The sequence below is a fragment of the Acomys russatus genome, chromosome 1, assembly GCF_903995435.1.
Source record: "Acomys russatus chromosome 1, mAcoRus1.1, whole genome shotgun sequence".
Taxonomy (NCBI): Eukaryota; Metazoa; Chordata; class Mammalia; order Rodentia; family Muridae; genus Acomys; species Acomys russatus.
In genome coordinates, this window is record NC_067137.1 from 88,863,757 (window position 1) to 88,883,516 (window position 19,760).

Consider the following 19,760-nt stretch of genomic DNA (forward strand, 5'->3'; position numbering starts at 1 on the left):
AGGCCCCTGGGGAGGTATTGGTTGCAAGCAAGCACCTGAATATTGCCTAATGGAACCAGCCAAAGCCCAGCTGAAGCCAGGGGGAAGGTGGGGCAAGTGGCCCCAACAGCAGCCAAGGCCTCCTCAGACCTTGCCTCCCACCTGTGGCCCCAGAGTTCATGTCCCTTAGCCAAGACAGGCCTGCTGTTTCCAAAGTCATTCGCGACGTCAAACTGTTCACTGTCCAGCCCCCTAATCCCCAGTATGGGTTGAGAGCCACGGACGAGTCCCATTGTCCTTCTGTTGTCTAGACACTTAACTCCCCAACATCATCCCGCTGCCCCTCCCATGTGGTTGTGTTTGCCCTACTGGGCTAAGACCCAGTTGGGAGCAGGGCTTGTGCTGAACCAAGAGGTAACCCCACCAGCTTGGCCTCTCTGTCCATGGGTTCCTAGGAGAGGCCTCACGTTCTCACATTTGATCTTCTGACTCAGTCGGTCTTGACGTGGCCATTGGCCAGGGCTGGCAGACTGGCAGGCTCCCCGGGCTCTGCGTCTTTGTCAAAGCGCAGGCGGAGGGTGTTGCGGATGATAAACTGCTCCATGATGAGAGCCCCGCAGAACCAGGGTACCGCGTACTCCAGGGTGATGAGGCCCATGAAATCAAAGTCGAACTGGGAGTAGTCCCAGGGACAGGCGTTGAACTGGCGTAGGATGAAGCCGGTGGTGAACTCCCACAGGTAGGTCCAGAGCGTGTAGATGAGGCAGCGCACCAGAAGAGGACAGCGGCCTCGCAAGCGCAGGTACATGCGCTCCACGATCAGGATGGACGTGCCATAGATGAAGAGGGCCCACACGCTCGTGACCCCCGGGAACTTCCAGTTAAAATTCACCACGAACTCCCAGGCCGCCGTGAACATCACCTCGCAGAAGTAGCCGTGGATGGCATATAAGTACCAGCGGGACAGCGCTGTCAAGGGCTCGGCAGAAGCCATGGTACCAACTGGGGCCTCCTGCTGGGGATACAGGGAAACAGATGAGGGAGCCTCCCTGAGCCTTTCCCTGCCTCCTACTCCCCACCTCTGTGGTCACCAGGCTGGAGGGGATTTCAAACCTGCTTCTACCTTTTCTCCATCCTCATTGGTACTAACCATATAGTCTGAACCTTCCACCCTGTTGCATCACCTCAATTCTGTAACCTCTTAGCCAGGAGGGCCTGGGAAAAGACAGAAAGAAAGTCTAACCCACTGGCTTCCTCTAAGAAGCTCTTGTCAAATACTATGTGAAAATGTCTACTGAGCGCCATAACATTTATGGTTATCTGAGATCAGCGGAAGAGGCAGCTGCCATGACCCATAGGTCTTTCTTTCTTTCTTACCAGGGCCACTGGGACACTTGTCAGTCTTCCAACTTCTTCCCTGTTTCAAGTCACTCATATTTCTGAGATCTAAGCTCTCCCCACCCCTCTCGCGCATACATAATACAATTTTTGAGTCTCATATATCATATCAATATACCACCATTTTTATAGTTTTAAGTCTATAATTCAATAGCATTAAGGACATTCACAATGTTGCCCAATCATTACTACCGTGGTCCCCAGAACTTTCCCATCATCCCAAATAGAACCTCTGCATGAGAGAGAGAGAGCTGGGATGTTGCCCAGTTGGCAGATCTTGCCTGAACCCATGCAGACTGGCTGTGGTGGTATGCACTTGTGACCCCAAAGGGGTAGAAGTAGGAGGATTAGGTCATCTTCAGCTACACTGGGAATTCAAGGGCCAGCCTGGGCTACCCTGGGCCTTTGTCTCAAAAAAAAGAAAACTAGGGGGCTGGAGAGATGGCTCAGAGATCGAGAGCACTGACTGCTCTTCCAGAGGTCCCGAGTTCAATTCCCAGCAACCACATGGTGGCTCACATCCATCTATAATGTGGTATGATGCCCTCTTTTGGTCTGCAGGTGTACATGCAGATAGAGCACTGTATAAACAAACAAACAAACAAACAAACAAATAAATGTGTGTATGTTAAAAAAAAGAAAAGAAAATTATATTATTAAGTGCCACTCTCCCCCTCTTGCCCCAGCTCCTGGCAGCCATAGTTTCAGTCTCTGTAAATTTTTCTCTTATGGCTGATTTATTAGACTTGGTGTAACATCCTCAAGGTTTATTCAGGCTGGTCTGTATTTAAACAGATCCCCTTCTTTTGAAAGATCAAAGGAATTCCACTGGATAGAACGTTCTGTTTCTTTGCTGTCCATAGGCACGGGGCTGGCCTCCACTTTTGAACAGTGCTGTCACACGTGGGTGAACACATGTCTAGTCAAGGCCTGCTTCCAGCTCTTTTGGGCCTATACCTGGAAGCGGAATCATTAGACTACAAGGTAAATTTGTGGCTGCCTTTCTGAAGAACTGCAGTACTGGGTTGGAGAGATGTCTTCCAGAGGACCCAGTTTCAATTCCCAGCACCCACATGGCAGCTGTGAACTATCTATAACTCCAGTTCTAAAGGATCTGACACTCTTCCAACCACCATGGGCACCAGGTACACATGTGGTGCACATACATACTTGCATGCAAAAACACCAATACACATAGAAAAGCAAAAAAACAAAACCTCTCAAGAACGGTACTGTTTCATACATTTTTATATCCTCAGCAGAACCTGTACAAATCCCAGCTTCTTTGGATTCTTGTCAACATTTGTTCTTTGTTTTCTCCATAATAGCCATCCTGAGCGGATGGGGTTTAGCTTGTCTTTCCTTTCTCCTCCTCTCTCACACCCCACCACCAGTGTTTAAGGCCTGGGTCCCCTCCCAGGATGCTTCTCTAAAGCCTTGACTGGCTCTCAGGCCTCTGCCTTTCTTCTAGCCCTTTGTCATAGGGAGTCTGGACCACTCATGTGGCCCATTATCAGAAGCCATGGTATTTACTTTTTTGATTCAGGAACCCTTGTGATTCAACCAGCTCCCTAGCTTGCTGAGTGAACTTTTTAGAGTGTGACTGCTTTATAGTCCTGTCATCCAGCGATTGCCCCAAGCCTCTCCTCTGTACGAGTCTAAACAGTACAATCTTGTTAAGCAGAGGGCAGTGTGGGAGAGCTCGCAGTTTATCAAGAATAAGAAGTTTTGTCAGGTACCAGTAGGCATCTGGCTTGACATCTACCAATCCTCTCTCTCAGGTAGGACAAGGGACAGAGGTTACCAAGGTGGCATCTGTAGTTTGCCCACCTGACTGAAAATCTTAATACCATCTTTTAGCCACACAGGCTTCATTGCAACAATACTCATCCACCTTTGTGCCTTAATCACATCTTCAATTTAAAAAAATTTTTTAAATTTATTTTATGTATATAAGTGTTCTATCTGCATGTACACTTACATGCCAGAAGAGGGCAGCAGATCACATTATAGATAGATGGTTATGAGCCACCATGTGGTTGCTAGAAATTGAACTCAGGACCTCTGGAAGAGCAACTAGCGCGCTTAAACCACTGAGCCATCTCTCAATCCCCCTTAACCACATTTTAAAAAACAGGTGCTTAATTAAAACTCATACAAAGCCAAGTGTGGTGGTGTGTGCCTGTAATCTTAGGACTTGGAAGGCTGAGACAGGGAGACTGCAAGTTCCAGACATAGCGGACCCTGTGTCAAGTCAATAAAAAGGTGGTAGGGGTGGGGTGTTCAGTTTGCCTCCCATGCAGAGGCACTGCCATTAATCCCCAGCCCTGTGCAAACCAGGCAGGGCAGTACCTGACCATAATCTCAACACTTGGGAGTTGAGGGTTAGAGGCAGGAGATCAGAAGAAGTTCAAGGTTATCCTTAGCTATATAGTGAGTTCCTGTCCAGCCCAAGCTACAAGAGATATGAAAGAGGGTGGGTAGAGGGCATGAGAGAGGAGGAAGGGGAGAAGGGAAGGAGGAAGGAGGGGGTGGAGGGGAGAGGGAAGGAGGGAAGAAGGGAGGGAGTTTGGGAGGGAACACATCTGCCCCATGTTCCAGGGTCTGTAAACAGGTGCTTAGACCAGAACCCGCTCTTGATTCCTGCTCCAGACTCAGGCTCCAGACTCAGGCTCACCCGCGTGTGCCTCCTCTCATGTCCTCACTCAGAAACACACAAGGGCTCCCCCCTTTCCTGAAGAAACACAGTAGCATCCCTGGCCTGCCATTCAAGGCCCCAAATATACCTCTCCTACCTTATTCCCACCATCCAGGTCCCCTGTCTGGATCATGTTATTCTGTAGGGTAAGCCTTCTTACTCTCCCACCAGCATGACCCCAACGTCTGGGTGAGTGCCAGAACAAGTGCCTCCCCTTCTCCTGGGCGGGGGGGGGGATCTCTGCAGCACCCCACTGCTCTGGTGCCAATTATTTTGTCAAGTTCCATTTTCAGTCCCAAGCCAGACCTTATCCACTTGGCCGTCACAGCCTAGACCTCTTCCTTCAGTAATAAAGCTAGATTCCTTCTCTTCCCTGGACACCTCCTGCTCCTGACAGCCTGTGGGCACTTTGAGCTCCTTCCTAAATCAAACTTGGTATCTTTCCCCAAAGCCAGTTTCTCTCCTTTGCCCCCTCCTGTTAGAGGGCACAACCAAGTAACCAGTTACATCGAGAGGCCTGAGTTTCTGAGTGTCAGGACGTATGTGTCAGGTTCCTTGTCACACCCCAGTGTGTATGCATTTGGCACAGGGATGATGGTGGGTCTCAATCATTAGCAAATGCCACCAAGTATACCATCCCCAAACCATATCCTAAGGCATCCGTCATTTCCCACTGTCGCCAGGCATCTGTGGGTCAGAGGTCTCAGCTGGCCTAAATCATGAGGCTGTGAGTCATCTGAGGCTCTGTGCTCTGTGCTCAGCTGGGGAGGTTAAACTGGGGTGACTGTACCCCATCAGCTTCTCATCTCCCTCTTGGGCCCAGGAGACCTTGGTAAGTTGATAAGTCATCAGCTCATGAGTGAGCCGGCCCAACCACATCAGTGTTTTTCACTCTGGCCAAGTGAGAGAAAGAAGGGAGGGAGGTCCAAGGGTGCAGCTGAAGAGAAAGAACAATTCCTAACGTTCTGGGGTATACTCGGCTAGCTATGGTTGACTGCAATTCATTGTGTGTCTCAAAATAGAGAGTTGGGAGGATTTTTAGGATTCTCAAAAAATAATGTTCACTGTTAGCCAGGCACGGTGGTGCACGCCTTTAGTCCCAGCACTGGGGAGGCAGATGGGTGGATCTCTGTGAGTTCGAGGCCAGCCTGGACTACAAAGTGAGTCCAGGACAGCCAAGGGTACACAGAGGAAAACCTGTCTCAAAAAAAAAAAAAAAAAAAAAAAAAAAAAAAAAAGATTCAGATCTCAGGTGATAGTGCGAATCATTCTGATGTGATTATGCATTGTGTACATGCACGGAAATGTCACACTATATCGCATAAATATGAACAATTACGGTATGTCCATTAAAGAGCTTTGTGTGCCGCAGGGTCTGAGGTATCCTAGTCTAGTTCTTGAATTCACTTTGTAGCCAAAGATTACCTTCTGATCCTCTTGCCTCTACCTACCAAGTGCTGGGATCACAGACATGCATCCCTGCCCAGTGCACACTTGTGCAATGGGACTCGAATCCATGGCTTCCCGTGTGCTGGGTAAGCGCTCAGTCAGCTGCATCTCCAGCCTCTTTTCAAGATATTTTTGCTATTAAAACAATTTAACTTCTTTTCAAAAAAGAAAAAGGCAGTCCATATTTAAAAAAAAAAAAAAAAGCCCTGTTTAAGGCATGTCTGTGAACATCTCATTGGTCACTGTAAGTCACACGGCAAAGCTACCAACCCCTGGACAGTGCCCCTCTTAAATCCCTTGGGAATCCATCTCCTACCTGCTGCTCTTCAGGCTCAATCGCATCTCACCAGGCAGCTCTAAACATCTCTCAGCCTTGCCTTGCCTACTTACAGTTCAAACCCATAACACAAGTGTAGCTAGAGGGTGATCTTTCTAAAATGCCAGTCTGCTGCTTCTCCCCATTAAAAGCCCATTAGTGGATCTTCAACGTCCGCATCCCTCAGAGATAGCTGGCAACGTCTTCCTGGGCCCAGCTCCGCCTCTGGACTCCAGCCAGCTCTGTGCTTTGGATCCCAGCTTCGCTGTCTTTGCTGGGATGCCCTTCCCACTCGCTGCCTTTGTGTGTGCCCCCCCCCATTACCCCTATGCCTATCTGCCATAGTCCACGGCTCTGCCATCCTGTGATATTCATGAGCTGTCTGCTGCCCTGTGTGCCACCTCCACACACCTCCTTGTTCGTCAGTCACAACAGGCAACCCTCACTTTGCTCTGATTCGTCCGCAAGGTTAATACCAGCAACCATCTGAGAAACATTTCACACAGTGTGCAGAGAAAATGTCAGGACTAGAAGCCGGGTAATTAACATTAGATCTTGCAGAGGTGCATACCCATGCAAATATGCAAAACACTGAGCCACAACTTGTCTCCGATTGAGATTGTATGTGATTCTTCGTTACATTTTCCTTTACATTCCAAACCTGACAAATAAATGGACTGAAGCACCCTCAATACAGTTCACAACTCAGATGTAAAGAGTGCGTAGTGCCTGACTTCAGGGACCCTAGGTCCTGTTTGGGCCAGAGTCCTGCCTGTAAGATCCTTAGCAAGCTACCTCATTGCACCCGGCCTCAGTTTCCTTTAAAGTAATGTGGGGGTAATATGAGTGACTATTGCAGTTGTTGTGGTGAGGAATTACCTAGCTACTACTAAATACTGCAAATAAGGGCTGGAGAACTGACTCAGGTTCAGCTCATTTGTCGTTCTTGCAGAGGACTAGGGCTCAGTACCCAGCACCGATGATGGCTCATAACTGATTGTGACTCAGATCCCAGGGGATCAAGTTGTCCTCTTCCGGCCCCTGCAGTACCTTCATGCACATGGTAGACTTACATGCATCCAGGCAAACACTTACATAAGTAAAATAAAAGTAAAATATTTTTTTAAACCACGAATATTTCTGCAAAGATCCTGTCCTTTCTGGCATGGCTTCTCCTGCTACCAGGGACACCTCCCACTTCAGGCAAGGTCACTGTGTCCTTGCCCTAGCCAGCCTGCTGGCAGCTTTCCCTGCTAAGCTGGCTTACAAGACGTCATGCCACTGAACCAGGAAGCCCTGTGAAACAATAGTTCCACACACATAGCCTGGGAAAGCAAATGGGAGCTCCCTGCTTTTCTGTGGCTGCCCACAGATGAATTAAGAGGAAAGACCAACCCTGAGGGTCAGGCTTGAAAACGGGAGAGAATAAAAACAGTAAGCATTTCCAAACACAGCCTTGCAAAGCTCCACTGTTGTGTAAATTTTCTTCACAGACTTGGGCCACAGGGATATGCAGGAGGGGAGGGGGTCATAGGTTTAAGGCAGGTGGCCCAGGCACGGAGTTCTAAGCCGACTGGGCCTCCCTCTGAACTCAGGTCTGTCCACTTGTCCTGCATGAAAGCCCCTCACCCCTCCCTAGGCAGGGCATCCGGGGAAAGGGACTTTCCCACTCAGAGGTCTCCCTTGCACCAGCTTGACAGAACTACCAGGTTCTCCTGATAAGCCAACCTCTGTGTGCACACACATATGCACGCTTGGGAGTGTGTGTGTGTGCGCGCACGTGCACGTGTGCATGCATGTGTGTGTGTGCATGAGAGCCTACTCATGTGAGAACTGAGCTAGGGCTCGAACCCAGGACCTTGTACATGCTAGGCAATTCCCTTCTACTGAGCTTCCTCCCTATCCGCTCCTCCCTTTCTTCACAGTGACTTTAAATTCCGCTCTACTTGTCGCTGATCTTCCTGGAAATAGCCAAAAAATGGTTTCTCAGCTGGGAAACCGTTGGCTCCAGCTTCCCCAGGCGACTGAGAAGAGCTGGACCGCAAAACTTTATCAGCAGAAGCAAGATGGAAGGGGTACCTGTCCAAGGGAGAGAGGAACCTAGGAGAAAAGGGGGGCCAGCTCAGAAAAAATAAAATAAAAAGATGGAGGGAGGAGGACAGAACGGGGAACAGAGGGAGCCCCAGGCACGGTGCCAATTCTAGTCAGCAGGAAGCACTAGGGCAGATGGAAGGGAAGCATACCTCGACAAGGTCAGACCTTGTTCAAGGGGTCTCAGCAGGAGAACACAGCTGGTCCATGCAGGATGAGTGTGGGTAACTGAAAGGCCTGCCTCAGAGGTGAAGGCAGGGGTAAAGGCAGGGGTGAGTCTCCTTGGCTGGGATGCAGCTGTGTGGTGGGAGATCCTCAGATGCAGGTAGAATGCGGACCTGAGAACATTTCAGCACGTTATCCTAAACTCCCATTTCTAGTCACGGTGGGTGCTATGCCTACATTTGTATGTAGGATGGACTCATCCCTCTCCCCTCCCTGCCCCTGGCCACCGGGTCCAACAGGCCCATCTCCTCCCCTCCACCTGGCCTCCTTATCCTTATGCCCCTTCCAATAACTCCTTGCTCAGCTCTGGAATCAGCCCTGGGGAAGGCTACAGCAGAAGCCAGTGGCTCTGTGGATGGTGGTCTCGTTCTGGTGATAAGCCCAATCACTCTAGGGACCGTGACATAAAGATGGGACAGCCCAAGCAAAGGTACTTGGGATGGCACAGAGAGTGTGGATGGTTTGACCCTGTTCACATGTGTTGGTGAAAGACCACAGCATCCCCGAGAAGGATCAAGACTCAAGTGATTTGTCAGCGTGAGGGAACGGGTGGGTAGGGACAAAGGGAGCTGCTTCTTGCATCTGGTCCCTAGGGATATCTCACCTGCAGCTCTCAGAGTGTGCTGAGCTCTATCCAGGGTAGCATCACACAGAATGGGCAGTGGAGACAGGTGAAATCAGCCTTAAGAGACCAGGATAAGCCTGGAGGTAGTAGCACATGCCTTAAATCCCAGCACTCAGGAGGCAAAGGAAGATGAATCTCTGTGAGTTTGAGGCTATCCTGGTCTATAGACTGAGTTGAAGGACAGCCAAGGCTACACAATGAAACCTTGTCTTAAAAAATCAGAGAGACAGAGAGAGAGAGAGAGAGAGAGAGAGAGAGAGAGAGAGAGAGAGAGAGAGAGAGAGAGAGAGAGAGAGAGACAGACAGACAGACAGACAGACACAAAGACAGAGCAGAGACAGAGAGACAGAGAGACAGAGAGACAGAGAGACAGAGAGAGAGACAGATGGAATGACTGGCTGCCTTTGGTTTTGCCATAAATTCTGACCTTATCCCAGGAAGCTAAGACTCTGTAACACAATGGCTCTGGGGCTTTTTGCCCAGGGGAGCATCTTGCTGGGCTTAGCATCCCATCCTTCTGCCAAGCTTTATTCCTCACCCCAGGCACCAAATCACTCCCATCCCATGCCGGGAGGAGCCACACAGCCCATCCAGGAGGTCTGTCGGACATAGATAAGGGATGATCATTCTACATTTGAGTTGTTGCCGGAAATGACCCCGGGCTTCCCTTGTCATCAAGGTAGAAGAAGGAAAACAGACATGCTTCAGGGCCAGACCAGACCAAGGGGGGCTAGTTCCTGTGGCCAGTGGCTAGCTCAGAGGCCGCCAGGTTCCGCCCTTCTTTCTCTTCACAGGTCCCTGGTATCATGCAGAAGGCCTTGATGAGGTAGTCCCCTTACCTCTCAAAGGACAATTAAGAACCAGGTGTTCTCAGCACTCCCTATGTTTTAACTTCAGAAAATTCTGAAGCCCATTTTACAGAGGGAAATATGAGGCAGAAAGAGGCTACATAATTAGCCTCTGTTCTTATAGCTCCAGATGGCTGGGCTAGTTGTTTAACCCTCCTCGTAAGTCTGACTCCAGAGTCTTCACCCCCACAGTCAGCACCCTGTACTGCTCCAGAGACTGCAACAAGCTCCTCTGAGGTACTACAACTTCCGAGGTGCTGTCTCCAGACACTGACAGGGCATCTGGAGTAACAAGAAGCCCCATGGAAATAGATGTGTACTTCTCCCTGGACCATCTACCGAGCTTAGAACTAAGTGTTAGACATAACACAGACTCCTAAATTATTTCTCAGACCATACAGTCTGGCAGGAGCCACGCATAAGTACTCCAAGGTCAAAGCTGAGAGAAGGACTACGGCAGCAGCCACCCTTCAGGGCTTCAAGTCATGACCCATTTAAAGATCCTTTGCCAGGGCACACAATACCCACTACCTTCCTAGCTGCCAATCCACCCGGGTATGGAAATCTGAGACAGCTCAGCCCTGATCTGGAAATGCCAGCCAAGAGCAGTGGCCTGTGTACAGGATGTCCAGAGGGGCCATCTGCCCAGAGCAGCAACAGCCAGGGTGTCAGAAACAACCATTCTACATAGACCCTGAGCGCATCCCAGATAGGAAGGATGAAGGAGGTGGCACTGGGGAGCATGAGAGGGTCTGGGGAACAGAGTCTGTCCTGGCCCAGAGAGTCACTGGGGTTGGGAGGCAATTGGCAACTTGCAGGTGAGGGCCACAGGCTGGGCACTCTGTCCACTGACTAGAATGTTCTTCTAGGACCTCCATGTGGCTGTCTCTCTGTTGTCACTCAGGTCTCCACTCAGCTGTCACCCCTCTGAGACCCGATCCCCAATCAAACACGGACTTCTTGTTACTCAAGTCATCCCATCTTATTTTCTTTGTAACACTGTCTGGTAGTTTGCTACTGTCTGTGGCCTTTCTCCAAAGGCAATGAAAACTCAATAAGGGGTGAGGCTTCACTGATGCCTGGAAATAATGCCTAATAATATCTCCAGAAGAAGAGTGAGTACGTGGGTGGGTAGGCAGATAGATAGATAGATAGACAGGTCCACACAGACCCGAGGCCTTAAACAAGACGAAAAGGGTCTAAAAGAGCCAGATGACTCAGCCTTCCTCCTCTCCCCTCCTTTGGGAAATACAGCCTTTTAAGAGGCCTTAATGCTAATATTTAAAAATATCCCCCCCTTTTTTTTTTACCCCGATTACTAAAGTAACAGGTGCTCACAGCTAAAGGTTAAATGTTATAGGAAGGAATGACTTGGCAGACAAGAGGTCCCCTCCCAACTCTTAGAGAAAGTCGCTATTAATGGTGCCTTCTGCAGCCACCCCGATTAAACCGCTCTAGAAGGAGCCAAGCCTGGTACCATAGAGGAGAAGAACATTCATAACGAAACTTAGGTCACAGAGCCAGCATCTCTTCCTCTTTGCACTATAAGTCACTGTCACATACACTCTATTACTTACCGTTTTCCCTTAGTTCATGACTGTCTTTTCCAAGTTCTACCGCCTATGTGCTCATCCTTACAATAGCTATATAAGAGCCCACCAACCAGGAAACTATAATTTACTTGACTAAGATGTTCAACAGAGGTAATAATTGTTTTCCATTTCCCCTATTACAGAGAACAGCACAGAAATATCTTCCGTGCCTGTAACAAAAGACATTTTAGCCATTTTCTTCTTTGAGACTATTTCATAATAAAAGATCCATCTATCCCTCCTGTCCCCCTCCTCCCTTCCTCCTCCTTCCCCTCCCCTTCCCTCCCCTCTCTTCCCTCCTGCCCTCCCTCCCTTTCTTCCTTCCACCATTGTTGTTTGTTTGAGACCGAGTCCCACTGATCCTAAGGCTGGCCTCAAACTACTGATCCTCCTGCCTCGAAATCAAAGACAAGTACCCCCATATTCAGCTAGTGTGCTTGTTTTCTTTCTTCCTGTCTTCTCTTCCCTTCCCCATCCCAAATTGGGAAAGCCCAGGTTTACCTCATCCACATATCTGCCTGTCTCTGCCCTCCAAGTGTTTTGTGTGTGTGTGTGTGTGTGTGTGTGTGTGTGTTACAGGCATGTATTCCCAGGCCCAGCTCGAAAGATCACTTTACGGATAATTCCCACTGGACCAAAGGCGTGACAGTCTCAAACTAATGCTATATTACTATGGGACCCTCCATCATGTGGTGAGTAGGTCTCACATCTGGGTCACTACATCCTCACAGTGACCTCCATGAACATCTTCCTCCTCGCAGTCCCCCTCAAATCCAGGCTCACTTATCCGACTGTGGCTGAAATCACTCAAGACCACCTCCTAAAGAGACTTGTTAGTAACACGTGGGTTTGCAAGGTCTATCTACAGCTGAGAAGTTACCCAGTTCCCACTCTCTGCATTCAGCCTATGGAATCAACTCTGGGCTCCTTAGAAGCTATCCAATCAAGACGGTCATCTTGGTGCCAAGACAGCCTACCCTGACTCACTGGAGCTTCCTTCTTTCTGGTCCCTGATCCCACCATTGTATTGTCTGCTCTGCACTGGCCTAATGGTTGCTGGGCCTCAGGGACTAGGGAAAGCATCTAATTGTTATTCTTTAAAGGATCAAGGAAAAAGCCAGAGACGGAGACTGGGATAGAGGCCAGATTGAGAACAGGCATGCTCTGCAGTCAAGGCCTTTCACCCTGTGCAGTTTGTTTGGATTTGGGAGCTGAGCTGTTGCTCAAAGTGAGAGGACTTGTACTGCTGAGTCCCTGCCACTTTCACGGTATCTAAGGCATGGATGTTCCACCCAGCTCCTCTGGGGCTAGTACAATGACTACCCATAGTGTGCGGGCAGAATTCAGATTCTGGGTAAGGCACAGCCCCCACTGCTCGGATGGGAAGTACCCAGGAGCCTCTTGAAGAAAAAGAACATAGAAAGGCATCATCTCCCAGTGTCTGGTTTTATCCTTTTCAGCCAATCTGGGTCTGGCCCAGTTTTAGAGTCCATAAGATGACTCCAACACTGACATAGCCTGAAACTGCTCAGCACATCCCTCCCATTCCAGAACTGTAGCCTTGTGACAAGCCCTTGAACAGGAAGCAGGCTGAGAACTTGAACCCCTTAGACCTGTACCCATGCTGCTGAGGAGCCAACAGGAGGGCAGGCGGGGCCAGTGACCCCCCGCCACATGTGTGGGGCATACTCACTTGTCACAGCCTTGACTATGTCGCTGGGAACAGACATCAGGATCGCTGTGCAGCTGTGTCCCAGTTTAACCTTGTCTTGGTACCGGACTGGGCCTTGATGCCATTCTCAGCAATGTGGACAAGCATTCACTCTGGGGCTCAGCTAATTCTTGGCTGGCTGGAGGGTGGCTTTCATGTGTCTCTGGGGAGGGGGGGGGAAGAGGAGGCCATCATTAGCTTAACCCAAGCCTAGTTCTGAGCCACCAGGCTAACCAAATGATAGATCTAAGGCCAAGTACGACAGAGCAACAAGCCACTAAGGTCCCTTCCCTAGAACCTGTCACCCTCATCTCTGCCACCCTCTCTGCTCGGGCCAGGTCGATCTAGACATCAGAGGCTCGGATGGTTCCCAGGTGATCATCGTGAAGGGTTAACAAAGACTTGGGGGCCTTTTGTATCATGCATGAATGAATACATACTCTGAACCCTAAAAGGAGATATAATGTAAGACTCCAGCTCCATGCTCAGCTGCAAAGTGTACTTCGCTAAGTGGTGGAGATCTCTGTTTGCAAGGCTGGACAAGAGCCTCATGGAAGGCAGTCAACACAGGGTATTTAGAGCAGTGGTTCTCAACCTTCCTAATGCAGCTTAATACGGTTCCTCATGTTGTGGTGACTCCTGAACAAAAAATGATTTCACAGCCATTCCATAACTGTCATTCTGCTACTGTTAGGAGAATCACAGCATAAATATCTGTAGCTTCTGATGATCTTTTGAGGGTTTGCAACCCACAGTTTGAAAACTGCTGATTTAGAGAATTAAATATGCCACACAGGTAAACACAAGAAAGCAGAGGGCTGGACTGTGGTGATGCACGCCTTTAATCCCAGTACTTGGGAGGCAGAGGCAGAGGCAGAGGCAGGTGAATCTCTGTGAGTTCGAGGCCAGCCTGGTCTACAAAGTGAGTCCAGAACAGCCAAGGCTATTGCAGAGAAAGCCTATCTTGAAAAACAGAAAAAAACAACAACAACAAAAAAGCAGAAAGTACGCTAAGCCCTCTGAACTTGAACTGAGCCTAGTGGTGTAGACCTTTGATGCCAGCACTCAGGAGATTTAGGCAGAAGAAATTCTCCAAGTTAGATGTCAGCCAGGGCTACATAAAAAAACAATGTCCAACAGAGAAACAAACAGACAAAAACACAACAACAACAAAACCCCAAACCAGGCCAGGTGTGATGGTGCACTCCTTTAATCCCAGCAAACAAAAAAAAACCCAAACCTTACCTGCAACCCACTATTGTAAAACTTATCGTATTAATACCAAGACTATTGGTGAGGTCCTTTAATGGCAAGGTTGACAAATCTTACATCTTAAGGCATTTTGCTGCATACATTCTCTCAATAATATCCCCCAAGATATTTTTTTTCTTTTTACAATACTTGGGACTGTACCCAGGACTTGGCATACACTAGGCAAGGGCTTGACCACTAAGCTATAGCCCAGATCTTTAAAAATTGTTTAAAAATGGTGGATCTCGCTTAAGATCCACACAATTGTCCTGCCTCACTGTAGATAGAACTACAGGTCTGGCTATCAAAACTAGCAAGACTTGAGCACTTACTCCGTGAAAAATGAAATAAGATGAAGGTACCAGACCTTCCTTTGTAGTCCCCTTGACATGGTGCCATCTGCACAGAGCCCCAGTACTGTCATCCCCACAGACTGATACCCAGGCACCATCGCTCACCTCTGCCTGCCCTGACCCCCAGGCTCTGAGTGTTGGCAAACCCTTTCCCATTGTCTCCTAAACTAACAACATGAAAGACAGCTGAGAGCTGACAAGAGAAAGTTTGAGGGTAGGGGCCTAAAACGTACCCTGCCAACACTGTTTTAGGGGCACACCTGCCCCCATGTCCCCCTGGTCCCTGGTCCCTCAGGCCTCTGCACAGAGAAAAGTGAAGATCTGTGCTGTGCCTGTGCAGGCTGCTGAGCTCAGCCTTGCCCATCTCTCCCCAGTTCCTCCATAAACAGGAGCCTCAGCCCTCTCTCACCAGTTCATCTTCTTCCTGTCTCCTAGTATGCCAGTAGTGGGGCAGAGGTCACCTTGGCAACCTACCTATTCCCTCCAGGAAAGAGTCTTAATGACGCTTGTTCCATACTCTCCACCATTAGCACTACCCTGACATGGCCTGGAGAGTTCAATCCCACCCATGGGCACTTCCTTTTTCCTGGGGCCTAGGCAAGCCACAGCAACAGCACAAGTCAAAACAGAAACAGAAACCAAAAACCACATCCTGCTGCTTGCTCAGCCTGCTTGCTGCAGCAGTCAGCTGCATGATGGCCAGCTGCTGTGGGCTAAGGTCCTGTCCTAGGCGATGACACTACAGTGGGGTAGTCAGAACAGCGCTCTCTGTGAACCAGGCTCTGGCTGGCTGGATACCTCTCACTTCTTGGTCTGTTGGCTCTTTCTCAGGGGTGAATGAGATGCTACGGTCACAGAGTCCCAGCTTTTCCTACAAGTGCACCAGCTCTCCCCAAGATCCCTCTTACACTCTAGCAGGATCCAAGACCTGCAGTGGTGGCGCAGGCCCTTAATCACTTCACTTGGGAGGCAGAGGCAGGCAGATCTCCAAGTTCGAGGTCAGCCTGGTCTACAGAGTCAGTTCAGGGACAGCCAGGGCTACACAGAGAAACCCCTGTCTCTAAACAAACAAACAAACAAAAAGAGCAAGATCCTGAGGACAGAAACTATGAGGCTCCTTTGTGGCTCACATACCTGAGTCAGAAGCCTGGGTGGCCCGTGAATGTGTCAGTGCCTCAAGGCAGCTAACACGCGGGCAGAGATGGGACTACACCAGCGCACCAACTCTCATGACTCTCTTAGGACACTGTGGAGCAGGGAGGGCTGAGGTGACCATCTATTCTGGGGAGGTGGCAATGGTGACAGTTACAGGGCTTAGGAGATTAAGAGATCTGGTCAAATCCATGCACCCGATTCAAGCCCCAGGCCCTGGGCACCTCACTCCTTTGAAAGCCTGTACTTGGTGCCTTCAAGCTGCCTCCCTTCTGAACCTCATCCTCAAGGCCCATGTCTGCCCGCTGGGGTCTACCCAGTCTGCCCTAGGGCTGGCCAGTTACTATGTGCACATACAGCCGTGTTTCCGTACAGTTCCTCCATCAGCACGCCTGAGGCGTGCTCAGTCTCAGCCCTTGTCTCCTGCAGCCTACCTACCCCGGCTCTTCCTCCTGCACTGCTTTGGGAGGCCGCCACAGCCTCTGGGTCATCCTATCACTCACACTCCCATGAGACTCTGTGTTTCCACAAAACATGTCATCCCACCTGTAAATAACCCCACTTGTATTTAGTCCCCACAAGATGAGCTCCTAGAGACTGCAGATCTTCTACTGGACGACTGGATAAGCAGAATGGAGAAGGATCCAGATAAATTCCTGGGTGATGGGCCATCAAGCTTGGCATTACCCAAAGCTAGCAATGCCCAGAGTTTGTCTCGAATAGCTAGGATACCTTCATGGAAAGGGAGCTCTCCCAGAAAGCACCATCAAGAGGGGTCTACAAGGCTGTCTCTGCAGATGAGGGGACTGTTCTTCTCCTTTCTTCCATTTCTAAAGCATCCTCCCAGACGGGGAGTGGATGGTATGGGCCTGGACAATACAGAAGACATGTCTGAAAGCACACAGGAGAGTGAGGCTGGGAACAAAGTGTCCCCAGGCAGGCATCCCTGGAGACACTGCAGGCTCCTGCACAGGCAGAGGTCCGGGAGGTTCAGGTCAGAGAACAACAAAACCCATTTTGCTATTTCTCCAGTGTGCACGGGCAGCCAGTTCTCATGAGGAGGATTCACTTCCTAAAGAGGTTTAACGAGCAGCTGCTGGCAGGAAAGTCCCCCTTGCATCACTCTCTCTCTCTCTCTCCTCTACAACTATTTAGGGTAAGCTGGGCTTGCAGGAGTTAGTCTGCTTCTCTGACTGGAATCCAAACCCTCTCACCTACCCCATCTCCATGGCCCAGGACCTAAGAAGGGAGCAGGAAAGGGTATGTAACACCATCCATTTGTTCTCAGAGCCTCTTTTCCCTCAGAAGTTTCCAATTCTCTCAGAAAATGGTAAAGATCAAATAACCAAACTGGGCTTGGCATTTGCCTGGGACACCCAGCACTCGGGAGGCAGAGGCAGGAGGATTAGGAGTTCAAGACAAGCTTCAGCTACTTAGCAGCTACATAAGACCTGGTCTAAAAACAACAATGACAACCAGTGACAACAAGCCCACAAACAAACAAACAAACAAACAGAACACACTCTCAAAGATCAGTACAAACACCAGTCGTGTAGCCCAACAGTTTATTTTAACTCTGACATTCTACTCCGAGACAGTGCCAGCAGATGCCACAAATTGGAGGGCTCCCTCTCACATGACTTCCCTACTCAGATGCCAATCACAAACAGGTTTTGACCCACCGACTACAGGCCATTATTTACAGTCTCCCTGCTTCTTCTGCCTGACTCATTTGCTAGGATGTCTCATAGAACTCACAGAAATGCACAGCTTGACTGGGGCAGCTGGATGAAAAGATAAATTGAGCAAGGTAGAGGTCGTGGGGTTTGCACCCCAGCACCTGCTCAGCAACATGGGGCACAAGCACATGTTCACGGGACTGTCATGAGTTTTATACTCTTGAGAGGTCAATGGCTAGGCCTAGAAGGTCCACCCCTTGAATTTCTTTATCATGAGGTGTTTGGGTGATTGTCTCCATCCTGAGTCCAGCTTAGGCTCCGCCCTAAGTGCTTCATTAGTGAAAACTCAAGTGTAACCAAAAAGGCTCATTCAACTGTGTTAGCTTATTCTACAGTGAGACCAGCCCTAAACACTGTGGATTTGGCAGGTTCCCAAACCACGGAGTGACCACCTAAAGCTACGAACACAATTGGTGTCCAAGTACCCCAAGGGGCAGACAGTATCCTATCACCCTCTGAAAAGTGAATAGGAGGCACGGCACATACATGGAGAGGGCAGTTGGCCCCCCACTGCACTTGCCCAAGGGGCCTTCCACTTCCCTTGCTCTGAGCTTGGAGTCTGGATGTCCCTGCCTGCTCCTCATCTCACCCCCACCCACCCCCACTCTTTCACTTAGGACTCCTTGTCCTGTCACCCTCATCTCACCCCCACCCACCCCCACTCTTTCACTTAGGACTCCTTGTCCTGTCACCCTCCTATCCGCTCTTACTCCTCCTCACCTAGGTCAATCTACCTTAGCAACCCCCTTCTAATCTTCCTTTCTCAGGAAAACACTGATTGCCCAACCAGTACACCTGGGAATGTGGTCCCTGAGGAGCCCTCCCCACCCCCACGCGCCACAACCGCTTTCCTCCCCCCACCCCTACTCCCACCCCCTCACTGGCACCTGGTAGCTCCTCCCTGCTGCCTGAAAAGCTGGACAGCTGCTGAGCTCTCTAATTAGGCTCCTGGCCGCTGTCCCTGAGCCTGTGTTACAGTAAAGCGTCTCCTTACCTCTCCTTTATCCATAATCCCATCCGGTCACAGCCAGGGACTCTAGAAGCCCCATCCCATGACACTAGCAAGCCACCTCCTGTCAAAGACAAAATAGTGACCTCACAGCCCCCCCCCCCGAGTGACCAGGAATTTGTCTGGGCCCCTCCCCATCACTGTCTATGTCTTAGAGTGTGCCTCAGGTCTTCAGGAGCAACAGAGACGCCCTCAGAAAGAAGACTGGAGGTCAGTTTGTTTGTTCTTAATGCAGCTATACTGGCCCAGCAGTGTGGCACCCAGTGCTTCTCTTCCATAACTAAGCCACCCCAGAGACTGCCAAACAACCAGCAACCAAGCTGAGTTCCCTCCAGGCCAGGCACTGTGTGAGTGTGACTACAACAATGCTCTTGTCCCGCTCCCCCACAGACAATTCCCACCCCCTTGTTGCAAGGTACCCAGTGCTGGCTCAGCCAAGGAAAACCCTTGTCTGTTGAGCAGAGATCCACCAGCTGGAAATGGCCCTTGCAGGCAGGCACTGGCTCCTGGTCGGCCACAGTTTAACAACAGGTTTAAGAAGTGAAGACACATTGAAACTCTTTGACTAATGCTCTAACCTTTCTTCTATTGGCCTGTGATCAAAAAAATTCATGTAGTTTTATCAAGCTCCATAATGCTATATCTAACCTAATATTTTCTTTTAACAAAAAAAAAAAAAAAAAAAAAAAAAAAAAAAAAAAAAAGTGGCCAGGCTGTGGCACACCTTTAATTCCAACACTGGAGAAGCAGAGACAGGCAGATCTCTGTGAGTTCAAGGCCAGCCTGGTCTACAGAGCAAGTTCCAGGACAGCTAGGGCTACACAAAGAAACTCTGTCTTGGAAAAACAACAACAACAACAACAAATAGAAATAACAAAAAAGAGGCCGGGCATGGTGGCGCACACCTTTAATTCCAGGACTTGGGAGGCAGAGACAGCCAGATTGCTGTGAGTTCAAGGCCAGCCTAATCTACAAAGTGAGTCCAGGACAGCCAAGGCTACACAGAGAAACCCTGTCTAGAGAAACCCCAGAAGAAGAAGAAGAAGAAGAAGAAGAAGAAGAAGAAGAAGAAGAAGAAGAGGAGGAGGAGGAGGAGGAGGAGGAGGAGGAGGAGGAGGAGGAGGAGGAGGAGGAGGAAGAGGAGGAGGAAGTAACAAAAAGGTGAGTATTCTTTTGTTGTTGTTTTGGTTTGGTTTTTTGGTTTTTTTGAGACAGGGTTTCTCTGTGTAGCCCTGGCTGTCCTGGAACATACGCTGTAGACACAAACTCAGAGATCCATTTGCCTTTGCTTCCTGAGTGCTAGGATTAAAGGTGTGTGCCACTA

At 49.6% G+C, this 19,760-nt stretch overlaps 1 protein-coding gene across 6 annotated transcripts in view; it reads right to left on the reverse strand.

Annotated features, from left to right (window-relative positions):
• Positions 1 to 239: 239 nt before the first annotated feature.
• The window catches only part of Tmem229b (transmembrane protein 229B), a 44,176-nt gene continuing 24,655 nt past the window's right edge, over positions 240 to 19,760 (reverse strand). For 4 of the 6 annotated variants that reach the window (XM_051148225.1, XM_051148198.1, XM_051148220.1 and 1 more), the window contains exons 2-3: positions 12,915 to 13,095; positions 240 to 994 (exon numbers count right to left, since the gene is read on the reverse strand). In XM_051148225.1, coding sequence (XP_051004182.1) covers positions 470 to 973 — 504 coding nt within the window. In that variant the 5' untranslated portion in view covers positions 974 to 994; positions 12,915 to 13,095 and the 3' untranslated portion in view covers positions 240 to 469. Of the gene's footprint in view, positions 995 to 12,914; positions 13,096 to 15,010; positions 15,156 to 19,760 lie in introns of those variants that run through there. The other 2 variants (XM_051148204.1, XM_051148218.1) reach the window with 2 other exon arrangements.